The 13,238-nt window shown below is 48.4% G+C and overlaps 1 protein-coding gene across 4 annotated transcripts in view; it reads left to right on the top strand.

Moving 5' to 3' along the window:
* MLLT10 (MLLT10 histone lysine methyltransferase DOT1L cofactor) overlaps positions 1-13,238 on the top strand; it is a 188,600-nt gene that overhangs the window by 28,080 nt on the left and 147,282 nt on the right. For 3 of the 4 annotated variants that reach the window (XM_040434434.1, XM_040434433.1, XM_040434435.1), the window contains exon 3: positions 11,498-11,577. In XM_040434434.1, the coding sequence (XP_040290368.1) occupies positions 11,498-11,577 (80 nt within the window). Of the gene's footprint in view, positions 1-11,497; positions 11,578-13,238 lie in introns of those variants that run through there. The other variant, XM_040434436.1, reaches the window with a different exon arrangement.

Genomic DNA, 13,238 nt, shown 5'->3' with positions numbered 1-13,238 from the left:
GATATGCCCCCATTGTCTGATAGGTGCGGGTCCCGCACATACAACGAGAACGAAGCAGGGAGCGCCGTGGCTGGAGGACCCCCCGGATTTCCTGGGGTCCGTCCACCACCAAGCTCTGCTGCCATAAAAGTGAATGGGAGCGCACCGCGCATGCGCGGCCCATGCTCCTATTCATTTCTATGGGGCAGACGGCATTAGCCGAGCCAGCGCTTGGCTATTTTCGGCTGGAGGGCGGCTGCGCATGCACAGTGCGCCCTCCGTTTATTCCCCGGCTCCGTTCTTATTGTAGGTGCAAATTACTTCCTATGGTTTTAATTTTTTTTTCTATGTTTTTTTCTATATTTTTTTTCAATATTAAAACGCATTCGGTTATATGAACAGAATGGAAAAATAAAAAAGTTATGGCCCCGGAAAGGCAGGGAGTGAAAAAACGAAAACGCAAAAATGAAAAACCCTCCGGGGCTGAAAGGGTTAAGGGTAGGTTCACATCTCTGGCCTTTACCTCCAGTAGTAAGGAGCAGACAAATGGAGTTATCGTGGATCCCTATTGACTATATTGGGACCTAACTGGGATCCAGTGGCTCTCCAGGATAAAGGCAGACTTTCAGAAGAGTCCAGCATCATGTGGCGCATGCGAAGCGTGCAGATAGAGCTGAGACCAGTACGCTTTACTGCGCATGCGCCAGATGCTGCTGGTTTCTTCTCCGATATCCTGCTTTGGAGACGGGGGCATGTATAGAACCCTATTCCAGAGATATCCCGTCAGGCTGGTGGTTTATTCAGACGGACGATGGGAAAACACGTCTGTTTGTCGAGTTTTCAGATGGACTCCTCGTGGGTGGCTTCTGTCCGTAGTCCTTTTTTCTTTAGACCCATACGCTCGAATGAATGAGCTGGATGGTGCGTGCTTGGTGCTGCCCTTTCCACATTTGGACAGCACTCCGATGTGAAAATCATCCGTGTAAATGAGCCCATAGTGTATATAAACCTAGGGAGACAAGGTGCAGCTAAAAACCATGCCTCATGCCCAACACCTTTTATGTATTTTACAAATTCTGGATTCCGTTCATGTGCCATCTCCATTTTTTTGCAAACCCATTGACTTCAATGGGTCTGTGGACTTCTATTATGGTCCGCAAAATGGACACGTTCTAGAATTTGCAGAATGGACATACGGATGGGGACAGCACGCAGGCACGGGAGTGTACAGGAGGCCTTACAGGATCCATAAGGGGTGTGATGGGTGCAGGTGGTCCCATGCTATGCTGGTCTGCCAGGCAGGGGCCGTAGAAATGTGACGCAAAAGAACCATGATGTCCATGTGAACAGTTGCAGTACTGGCACCAAGCTAGAACATGTTCTAAGCATGTAAGCGGTTCCCCCCCCCCCTAGGTGTGCTTACATACACGAGCTTTAGACTATCCTGCATTTTGTATCATTCTATATTCTAGTCCACAAGCACTTTTATTGAGTTCACAGTTGGCTTTGTGTTTGGTTTAGGAAGCACGGGAAAGTAGACCTGTGTCTGATGCGTTAAGTTTGGGTTAGAGAAGCAGTGCTTGGTCCAGGAAATGCAGCCGCTACTTAAAGGGGTTCTCTCACCTCAGCAAGTGGCATTCATCATGTGGAGAAAGTTAATACAAGGCACTTACTAATGTATTGTGATTGTCCATATTGCCTCCTTTGCTGGCTGGATTCATTTTTCCCCATCACATTATACACTGCTCGTTTCCATGGTTATGACCACTCTGCAATCCATCAGCGGTGGTCGTGCTTGCACACTATAGTAAAAAGTGCTGGCCTCTCTCGTTGCCGGGACAGTGGGAGCTCACATAGGCTTGTGCTTTTTTTTCTATAGTGTGCAAGCACGACCACCGCTGCTGGATTGCGGGGTGGTCATAACCATGGAAACGAGCAGTGTATAATGTGATGGGGGAAAAATGAATCCAGCCAGCAAAGGAAGCAACATGGAGAATAACAATACATTAGTAAGTGCCTTGTTTTTAAACTTTCTCTACATGATAAATTCTGTTTGCCGAAGAGATACAACCCCTTTAAGTGCCGGCTTCGGCCAGAGAAACAGCCTTGCATGCAGGACTTTTCTCTGTCTTGCGCCAGACAGTGGCCGGTTCACCGCTGGGTGATGGGGTTCAGCGGTACAAGGCTGTGTCTGGCTATGCCACATCCAGTGAACTCCGGGAGGCTGCTTCGCCGGCCGGGTCAGTTAAACGCCGATGTGAATCAGCCAGTGTAAAAACGCCCGAGGATCGGTCGACAGACAAGCAAATCTTTGTTTGCCGGCTGATTGACTACTTGGGCAATAATCTGCCTGTGTGAAGGTCCCCAGATGGGCGCAGGTCGACTTCCTATATCATTGAACGTTACATGGGTAAAAGTGTGCCCGTGTAACAGGACCCTAAAGGTACGTCAGTTTTATCATCCAGCATCAGCCACCGTGATAAACCTGGCACATCTTTACTCAAAGGGGACAAATTCCCACTCCCGATAATTGTCCTATGTAAAGGTGGCACCAATCTCCCGACGAACATGCAAATTCGTTAGCTCGTTCCACAGGTGATCGCATCTTTCTTGTGGCGCCTAAAATCATTGTTTGTGGGCAGCATATCACCCTAGGGATGCGTGTGTGCTTCCAGCAAACAATGACTCTGTATGGGGATGAATGATCGCAGTAGTGATTGTTTGGCCCTATTAAGAGGGGACTGTAAATGCAGCTGAATGATCAGGAATGAAAGGATCGTTCCTGATCATTGTCCCATGTAAAAGGAGGTTACTGCTATCCGTTATTAAGGCCTCATGCACACGACTGTAGTTTCAGCCCGCATCCGATCCGCAATTTTTGGGGATCAGATGCGGACCCATTTATTTCAAAAGATGCGGACAGCATACCGTATGTCCCCACAAAAAAAAATAGAACATGTCCTATTCTCGTCCGTTTTGCGGACAGGGATAGGTCATTTCTACAGGAGTTTGCAAAAAAAATAAAAAATAATGACATGCACACGGCCGGGATCTGTGTTTTGTGGATCTGCGGTTTGCTGATTGCAAAACGGATACGGTGAAAGGGATTGTCCAAGAGTAGAACAAGCAGACAATAAAATGTGTCCACCGTAACTAAGGATGGGACAGATTGACAGCTCTGGCCTAAGGTCCTGCTGTATAGTTCTGGGGAGTCGCTGCACATGGTGACACCATTTCCACTCTATTGACCCCTTTATTAACATGTGGACACGCAGAGAGGTTCAGCTCCCCCCCCCCTCCCCAATACACCAATAATCGTCATCAGATCTAGTCTGAAAATGATGGGATCCGTCAACATCAGTGTAATAACCATTCCAGTCCATCTTCTCTGACTTCCTCGGCCTCATGAATTGTGCATGACTCTGTCCGCAGACCATTCCTCCCCGTCATGTTACCGCTCATAAGAGAAGCGTGATTGCCTCTGATACCCCGTCCTCTGCTGCCGCCTCCCCTGATTTTATGTCAGAGGCATCCTTTAAATTGTCTGCTTTTTCCCGGTGGAACTGGCAGACGAGCGCTGCTCTTGAGGTGCCGTGTGCATTAACATTCCCTGCAGACGTTGTCACCCTGCGGATTGTTAATAGTAAACTCTGCTGTGTAACCTCTGTCCTGTATACATATGTATGACTCGCATTATAATAGATGGAGCTCGCCTTTAAAGGCAAGGGCTATTGAATAAATGAGGCCCCGAGGAATGGCAGCGGCCTCTGTTTTATCTTCCCCGGATCCTATTCATGATTGTTAGTGTCATTTTCTTCGGCTTTTCGCTTGTCATTCCTGCGAAACAGGTGATCTGCTCCCCCATCCCCGTACCGTGCCACGCCAAGTCCGTGTGTTAACAAGCTTTATTCGAGGAGCGACTCCACCTTAAAAAAAGAAAATTACCCCCCCCCCCCCCCCAAAAAAAGAAGAAAGTCCAGGTATGTGAATTCTGTACGCATTGTTACTGATTTGGGGTTGGAGAACCTGGGAAAGTGAGCAGATCTGCCCTTCGGGGCTCTAGAAGAGCTGGGTGACAACCCCTGTGAGGCGACAGGATGTCGGCATATTGGTTGTCGCCCCCAACTTTTCCATCTAAGGCTAGGTCTACACGACGACAATGTCGCGAGACAATTTTTATAATAGCAGTCTATGGTGTCGCACTGCGACATGCAACATACTGCGACGCGTCAGTCGCAGAAAATCCATTTGTGGGCATGTTGGCCACCTGGCGCTTGGATTTCTCCTGCCTTATGTGTTAGGCCCCTTTTACACGTCAGTGATTCGTGGACATGTGCAGTCCGTGGTCTCCACGCACTGCTCATGCATCCATTGACTTATCAGTGGTTCTCCATGGACTGTGGTGGCGCCACAGAAGCATGCACTATTGTCCATGATTATAGGTCTGTAGGATGGTGAAAGCCACGGACGCAACATGGATGCCTTTTGCGTTTTGGTCTATTGGTATTTTTCACGGACCATTTGTAGGAGATGATCTGGAAATTGGTTTTCAGCCTAACGGTGTCCGTGAAATATGGATGACACGCGGACTAAACATGGATTCTTTTATGGACAACGTCACGGATGACCCGCTGGCCATCTTGTCAGGGATGTATGGATGTCGACATGGCAATGTGAAAGGGGCCTCAGGGAATTGTATATAATGCCTCCCTTTGAGCCGGAGTGTCCCAAGATACGTCCGAGAAGCCGCTCCTCTGTCAGGAGAATATTTGTACCTGGGCTGACGGATGTGATGCGTTTCTTACCCCTTATTTTAGGCCTCATTCACACGACTGTTTATATTTGGAAGTCAATGGATAACCCTTAACCCCTCCCCCCCAAAAAAAGGACGTCATCCGTTTGTTGCGAATCCTCATTTTGTGGACCGCAGAATACATAAGGTTGTGTGCATGAGGCCTTAAAGGAGTTGTCTCACTTCAACAAATGGCATTTATCATGTAGAGAAAGTTACTACAAGGCACTTACTAATGTATTGTGATTCTCCATATTGCTTCCTTTGCTGGCTGGATTAATTTTTCCATCACATTATACACTGCTCGTTTCCATGGTTATGACCACCCTGCAATCCAGCAGCAGTGGTCGTGCTTGCACACTATAGGAAAAAGCACCAGACTATGAGCACTCTGGCGGTCCCAACCACCACAGAGGCCGGCACTTTTTCCTATAGTGTGCAAGCAGGTTGGTTGTAACCATGGAAACGAGCAGTCTATAATGTGATGGAAAAATGAATCCAGCCAGCAGAGGAGGCAATATGGCCAATCACAATACGTTAGTAAGTGCCTTGTATTCACTTTCTCTACATGATAAATGATACTTGCTGACGTGAGACAACCCCTTTTAAGTTCATTCAGACAAGGAAAATTCACATCCGAGTGTAGAATGGGAAACAGCTGGACACGGACACGATAGAGTTAATGGGCGAATTCACAGTAGGCTTTATCTTGGTCCGATTTTCTTGCTAGTGGATTGGTCTATAAAAAGTATAGAGAGCACATAGATGAGTGTAAGAACTCTGTGTATATAGCCTTAAAGGGGTTGTCTCATCTCAGGCAGTGGGGGCATATTGCTAAAATATGCCCCCATTGTCTTATAGGTGCGGGTCCCACCGCTGGGGCCAGCACCTATATCGAGAACGGAGCCCCGAAGTGGTGAAGGGCACACTGCGCATGCGTAACCGCCCTCCTTTCATTTTCGATGGGGCCGGCTAAATTAGCTGAGCCCATATAAGTGAATGGGAGCGGCGGCCGATTATGCGCGGTGCGCTCCCATTCACTTTTATGGGGAGCGCACTTGGTAGTGGCTGGACCGGTGTCCTCCAGCCATCACCTGGCGGGGCTCCGTTCTCAGACAACAGGGGCATATCCTAGTGATATGCCCCCATTGTCTGAGATGAGACAACCCCTTTGAAGAGGAGCTGTCCCCTCTCCTGACATGGCATTCCCCATGTAATAACCGTTCTGGAGCATCTATTCTTATGACTCTGTGTTGAGCAGTTCCTTTATTATTCCTGTTAGAAGTTATGAATGAATTGCTAGCAGTTTGCAGTGAGGGTCCAGATGGGTGTTACCAGTTGGGGGGGTGTCCCTGCACAGGCTATTCACCTCTGTGGTCACTGATGCGGCAGGTTGTTCCAGCAGAAGAACAGCCTGCCTGAGTTCACTGGATCTGGCATAGCCTGCGACTAACATGCACCACTGGACCCCATTGACTATAACAGGATCTGGACGCTCTCCGGCCTGATTGCTGCGTTTCGACCAGATAAAAACCACTGCATACATCGGCACTCATGCTGGAAACCGGCCAGGTCCCATTATAGTCTATGGGGTCCAGGGGTGAATGGGTGTATCCGGCTATCCCAGACACGGAAATCCACCGCAGGAACAGACTGCAGAATATAGAACATGCTGCGATTCTCATGTAACGCAGAACGGATGCGCGAAAAACAACGCTCATGTACACAGACACATTGAAATGAATGGATCGGGATTTACTTCACGTATTGTACCCGCACGGAAAACTCGCTCATGTGAAAGGAGCCTGAGGAGTGTGCCTAGAGTAAAATGGGTCCGTGTACATGAGCGTTGTTTTTCACGCATCTTTTCTGAGTTGCATGAGAATCGCAGCACGTTCTATATTCTGCGTCTTTCACGCGCCCCTGGCCCCATAGAAGTGAAAGGGGTTTCAGTAAAAAACGCATTGCATCCGGATGTAATCCAGATGAGGTCCGGGTGCAATGCGTTTTTCACTGAAGGTTGCTAGAATATGTTGTTTGTAAACCTTTTTTTTTTTTTTTTAACGTGCGTGAAAAAGGCATCAAAACGCATTGCACCCGCACGGAAAAAACTGAAACTGAACGCAATCGCAGACAAAACGGACTGAACTCGCTTGCAAAATGGTGCGAGTTTCACTGAACGCATCCGGACCTAATCTGTATCGTTCGTGTAAAAGGGGCCTAAGGGCTGCGGATGCTTCTCTTTTTTTGCGTTTCTTTGGCGTTTGGCTGGGCAATGCCAAGAGCTGGTGAGCCGATGACTGAAATGTAGGGTTGTTGACTTTGGAGGTTCGTATACAAAAAAATAAAAATTCCCAGTGCCTCTGAGATTCCGTAGTAGCTTTTACTCCCAAGACTTCCGTCAGTTTGTTTCTGCCCGTGGGTGTAGTCACTTGTGCTCGTGGCGTCTGGGCAGAGTAGTAGTCCCTGTCTGCCAGCTGGAAGCAGGACGCACCATTAATTACTTTACACCCTCGTTATCAATGTGTCCTGTCTTAGAAATATCACGTAAAAGCCACCAGAGTTCTCCTCCAGTGTGAATGCCTGACTTTCTTATTCCGTTTAGGCTACTTTCACACCGGCATTTCAGGGTCCGCCTATGAGGTCCGTTTCAGGGCTCTCACAAGCGGCCCAAAACAGATCAGATAAGCCCCAATGCATTCTGAATGGATAAGGATCCGCTCAGAATGCATCAATTTGGCTGCGTTTGGCCTCCGTTGTGTTTTTTAGACGGTCACTAAAACGCAGCTTGCAGAGTTTTGGTGACCGTCTGACTATGCGGAGCCAAACGGATCCGTCCTGACTTACAATGTAAGTCAATGGGGACGGATCAGTTTTCACTGACACAATATGGTGCAATTGAAAACGGATCCGTCCCCCATTGACTTTTAATGTAGTCAGGACGGATCCGTTTCAACTTAGACTTTTTTTTAAAAAGAATAATGCAAACGGATCCGTTCTGAACAGATACAAGCATTTGCATTATCGGTGCGGATACAAGACGGATCCGCACCGAACGCAGGTGTGAAAGTAGCCTTACTGATGACAACCACTCATGTCCTCTATTACAACGCCTGTCATTTCTGCTTATACAGTGAGTAAGCTGTAGTGTATGTCACCGTAAACAATCAGTCCAGCCAGTGTTAGATTGTGCAGGGACACGTCCCCAACAGGTGACACCCATCTGGACCTTCATTGCAAACTGCTAGTAATTGATTCATAACTTCTAGCAGGAATAATAAAGTAATGGCACAAGGTGGAGTCCTAGGAATAGATGCTCCAGCAGTGTTATTACATGGGGGATGCAAGCAGTTACTACAGCAGACATGTCAGGAGAGGGGACGGCTCCTCAACGTGATCACTTAAAGGATATTCCCGTTTTAAATGGAGCCTGTCATCAAATATACTGTCCTCAAACTGCCTGATACTAGCTTTCTAAAGATGCCACTCTCGAGGTGTCCGTGGCTTCATCTGTGCACTGCGCCTGCGCTGGATGCCACTGGAGCAGCCTGAAATTGGTGCTGCCCCTTGAATATTCTTAGGAAGGGCATGCTGCTTTATAATGTCTTTTTTTTTTTTTACTTTTATGCTACATGCACATGAACGTATTTTTTTCCATGTCCGTTCCGTTTTTTGTTTTTTTTTGCAGAATGGGTGCGGACCCATCCGTATGTCCGTTCCATAGCTCAGCAGAAAATATAGAACATGTCCTATTCTTGTTCATCTTGTTCAGACAAGGATAGGCATTGTTACAAGAAGAATCGGATGCAATAAGGACGTCATCCGTATTTTATTGCTGATCAGTGTTTTGCAGACCGCAAAACACATACGGTCCAGTGAATGTAGCCTCGGCCGTTGTTTGGTCCGCATCCGAGCCGCAGTTCAATGGGGCCGCATCCGTTGCTCCGTTCCGTGGTCCGCAAAAAAAACCCAACCTGTCCTATTCTTGTCCGCGTTTTTGCGGACAAGAATAGGCAGTTATATTAATGGCTGTCCGTACCGTTCCGCAAATTGCGGAATGCACAAAGACGCCATCCGTGTTTTGCGGATCCGCGATATTCGGACCGCAAAACACACAACGGTCGTGTGCATTAGGCCTAAGAAGAAGTATTTTAACATGCCCGATCCTTCTGTCCTCTCTGGAGAGTCTGCCACCGGCTTACTTCTCTCTCTATATTGAGAAGACATGCATGCCCATTGAAATGAATGGGTCCGCAAAATTGCGGAACGGATGCGGTCATAAATATACGGTCATCTGAATGAGCCCTCAGTTGTATGGACATCTTTAGACATGATTGCCCCTCCCAGTATTAGATGCCGAAGACTTCAAGATGTCTGCCGGAGGAAAGCGCGGGGATCTCGCGTTTTGTCCTTTTCTCACCTCTGAGATCCAGGTTATAAAGTTATAAAGGACTGTGGGAGCCTCTCATGTACACGGTTTGCCAGCTGTTATGTCGGGGACTGTAGTTTTAGCTCGCGCAGTGATCCGCAATTCTTCCAGATCGGATGCGGACCCATTCATTTCAGTGGAGTTAGAAAAGATACGTTCAGCACACCATGTGCTGTCTGTATCCGTATGTCCATTCTGCGGCCCCCGAAAAAAGACTGCGGACAAGAATAGGCATTTGTATCGTACAGTGGGATCCGCGGAAGGGAAAATGCAGGATACACATGGTCGGTGTCCGTGTTTTGTGGATCTGCGATTTGTGGACCTCCAAAACAGATACGGCTGTGTGCATAAGCCCTTAGAAGGAAGCGTAGCCTTGATTTCACAGTTCAGCGATTTTTGCCTTTCCCTTTGGGCTCATGCACACAAACTTATGTATTTTGTGGTCCGCAAAAAATACGAATGACGTCTATGTGCAATGGAACGGAGCAGCCAGGCCCTAATAGAACAGTCCTATCCTTCTCCGTAATGCGGACAATAATAGGACATGTTCTATTCTTTTGCGGAACGGCCATACGGAAACGCAATGCACACGGAGTAACTTCAGTTTTTTTTTTGCGGACCCGTTGACCCCTTTCCACTTCAAAATCGTCTCCAAAAAAGGCCTTGAAACATCATCCTATTAATTTCATTGGGAACCAGCTGTATACGCTGCAGACAATGCGAATTGTCTGCATCTCCTGTGTAAGCCCATGTGTCTCCATAGTTACCGGCCACGTGTGTGGTCTGATCCTGTCATTTTATGTGTCGCTATGTTGTACTTGCTTCCGTTCTCGCTAGTATTGCCGTACTGTGGCTGTGTACAAAATGGCGCTTAAAAAGTTGCAACACATGGCCTTGCGCTTTTTTTTTTACACCGGAAACAGGCGTAGCGCTCTTTGTAAATGTCCCCAAGCTGCTCTTAGTCTGGACAATTTTCGGGTCAGTTATCAGGAACAGGCGTTTCCGATATTTGGCATCGTGCCGCCGGTCATCCGGTGTATGAGCGAACGCTCATGAGTTTCATTCTGAATGAAAGATGCACAATTATCGTCATCACCTCGCCCTGTGTAATCATGAAGGCGCTGCCGATGATCATTAGGGTCCATTCACACGTCCATAGTGCATTGCAGTCTCCGCAAATGGCAGATCCGCAATACACCTGGACGCCCCCCCGCCCATAGAAATGCCTAATCTTGTCCTCAATTGCGGACAAGAATAGGACACGTTTTATTTTTTTGCGGACCGGAAGATTGGCGGTGCGTTCCGGAAATGCGGATGCGGAGAGCACATAGTGGGGGTGATTTACGGAACGTGTGCGGACCCATTATTACGGACATGTGAATGGAGCCTTAGAACTGAACGGGGGAGGAACGCCCGCAGTAGTGATCCTTCCTCCTCCATTCTGTTTGCAACGGCCTACTACAACAGGCCAAACAAAAGGGCGCCACTCTACGTGTTTATCGTCAATCGGCGCCCGTCTTGCCCAAGCACTGGGCGATCTGATAGGGCCCTCAGGGTGCTGCCTTGCTATGCGGCTGTGCTGCAAAAAAAACGCACCAGAAAAAGACATGTGCAGCACCGCGCAATGTGTGGCAGCAACCTTAGGCCTCGTGCACACGACCATGGTTTGTGGACCGCAAAAAACGGATACGGTCGTGTGCACGAGGCCTTCTAGTTGTAGTAATTGTTTTGGTAATGACCCTTTTAGTGAATACCTTTGTTCCAGTATTTCGCTGGGTGTCTGAAGAAGGGTTAAGGGATTCCTTTGCTGGCGGCTCCCAGCAGACCACCCTCCCCCACTCGCATTACCTGACTGCCGCAGTCAGAGATTAGGCTGCCTTCTGGCACGGAGACAGCTGCTTTGTTGTGCTATGTGCTTGGCCTGGTGTGAGCTGAATGTAGGAAGAGGAATGACAGGGAGGTGCGAGGTTTGGGACTCCTCCTCGCACACGGGGGCACTGGGCTTTATAGTGGGGGAAGCTCAGGATGCAGCTGCCGGACTCTCTACTTGTCTAGCACTGCACACTTTTTTTTCTGGGTGACCAGGAAGAATTTTCCCCTTCCTTTTTCCCAAAAAATGTGGTAGATCCTACATGAAAGTGCAGTGCAGCGGGGAACTGGTTGTGGGCGCTGTATAGCCGCACGCTGGCTGCCGGTAGGTCTCGTTCAGTGAACTGAAGCTTGCCGCAGGTGTCTTCTGTCAGCGGCAGGACGGGTGTAATGTAATCTGCCTTCTAACTTTGTGTCTTCTTCCACAGCTTGTTACGGCATAGTGCAAGTGCCAACCGGGCCATGGTTCTGTAGGAAGTGCGAATCCCAGGAAAGAGCGGCCAGAGTGGTGAGTCCGTCTATGTCTCTGCCGTGTTCCGATATCGGCCGTCGCCTTGATCTCGTTGACAGCCTGCTAGCTTTAGGCACGTGTTTCAGAAAAGAGAGGTGTGCGAGAGCGTGCCCGGATTTCCAGAGGTCTAGTCGGGAGGATCCATCAGGTGGTTTACTTCCAGAGCACTGTGGGCACTGCTACATCTGGTGTCTTCAGGTTAGCTATATATACCAGGGGGTCAGCAACCTCCGGCACTGTTAAACTACAACTCCCAGCATGCTCCATTCACTTCAAGTGCAAGTGTGCATGCTGGGAGTTGTAGTTTCACCCCAGCTGGCCTGCCGGAGGTTGCTGATCCCTGGTATATGCGGTGCAGGAAATCACGTACATGTGGTATCCCAGGCTTGCTGCTATTTCTCAGCGCGGAAAGTGCAGAAACTTTCTAATTTACCACCCACTGAATTCTTCTCTGTATGGATGCATGTGTTCACACATGCATGCCCCTACAGCTGATTCAGTTGCTTTTAAAGGGGTTAACGTCCAGGATTTTAAGAACTTTGAGACAGAAATGGTATAAGATAAAGAAATGGCCACTATTTATTTTGTTAAATCCCATGCCGATCCAGCACAGCTGCAGAGATAACATCATGTACTCCTACAGCCAATCACTAGTCCCATCAGTCCTGTGTCACACATGCACGCATCACTGCTGAGGCCAGTGATTGGCAGCAGCGGCCATGTGAATTATGCAATGGTTATTCCTTTATTTTATACCATTTATGCAATCTTCATAAAATTCCAGACCTTGCCTGGATGGCCTGTGTACGCTGGACAGTTAGGGTATGGCCAAACGAAGCAGCCACTGTCCGGTTTAGGCCTCATTCACATCTCCGTTAGGAGATCGGGCAGGCTGTTCCAGCACAGAGCAGTCTGCTGGATCCTCTGCTTCACCCCTGGATCCCCATTGACTGAGGGCACAGAGGTCCAGCAGTGATCCGGTCGATTTCTGGAATAAATGCCAGGTTTCCGCTGGACAAAAAAACATATATTTTTTTTTTGTCCGGCCAACAGCAGGCATTTGCGCCGGGTCAGGCAGCCGGATCTCCTAAATGGACTTGTGAATGCGGCCTTAGATGTTCCAAAAGGGCAAAACTGTAAAGCCCTTTTTTACTGTCGGAATTTGCACATTCTGTGCCAAAAAGCTCCCATCAGCCGCGCTAACTTTTCATTTAGCTGTATTGTAACTAGGGTTGTCCCGATACCACTTTTTTAGGACCGAGTACAAGTACCGATACTTTTTTTCAAGTAGTCACCGATACCGAATACCGATACTTTTTTTAAATGTCATGTGACCGTTTTGGGGGATCTGTGGATGACGCACTGTCATGTGGGGGATCTGTGGATGGCACTGTTATGGGGGATCTGTGGATGGCACTGTTATGGGGATCTGTGGATGGCACTGTTATGGGGGATCTGTGGATGGCACTGTTATGGGGGATCTGTGGATGGCACTGTTATGGGGATCTGTGGATGGCACTGTTATGGGGGATCTGTGGATGGCACTGTTATGGGGATCTGTGGATGGTGCTGTTATGGGGAATCTGTGGATGGCGCTGTTATGGGGATCTGTGGATGGCACTGTTATGGGGGATCTGTGGATGGCACTGTTATGGGGG

Source organism: Bufo bufo, chromosome 5 (assembly GCF_905171765.1).
Source record: "Bufo bufo chromosome 5, aBufBuf1.1, whole genome shotgun sequence".
Lineage (NCBI taxonomy): Eukaryota > Metazoa > Chordata > Amphibia > Anura > Bufonidae > Bufo > Bufo bufo.
The sequence above is the reverse complement of the archived record's forward strand: the minus strand, read 5'-3'. Positions and strand labels throughout refer to the sequence as shown.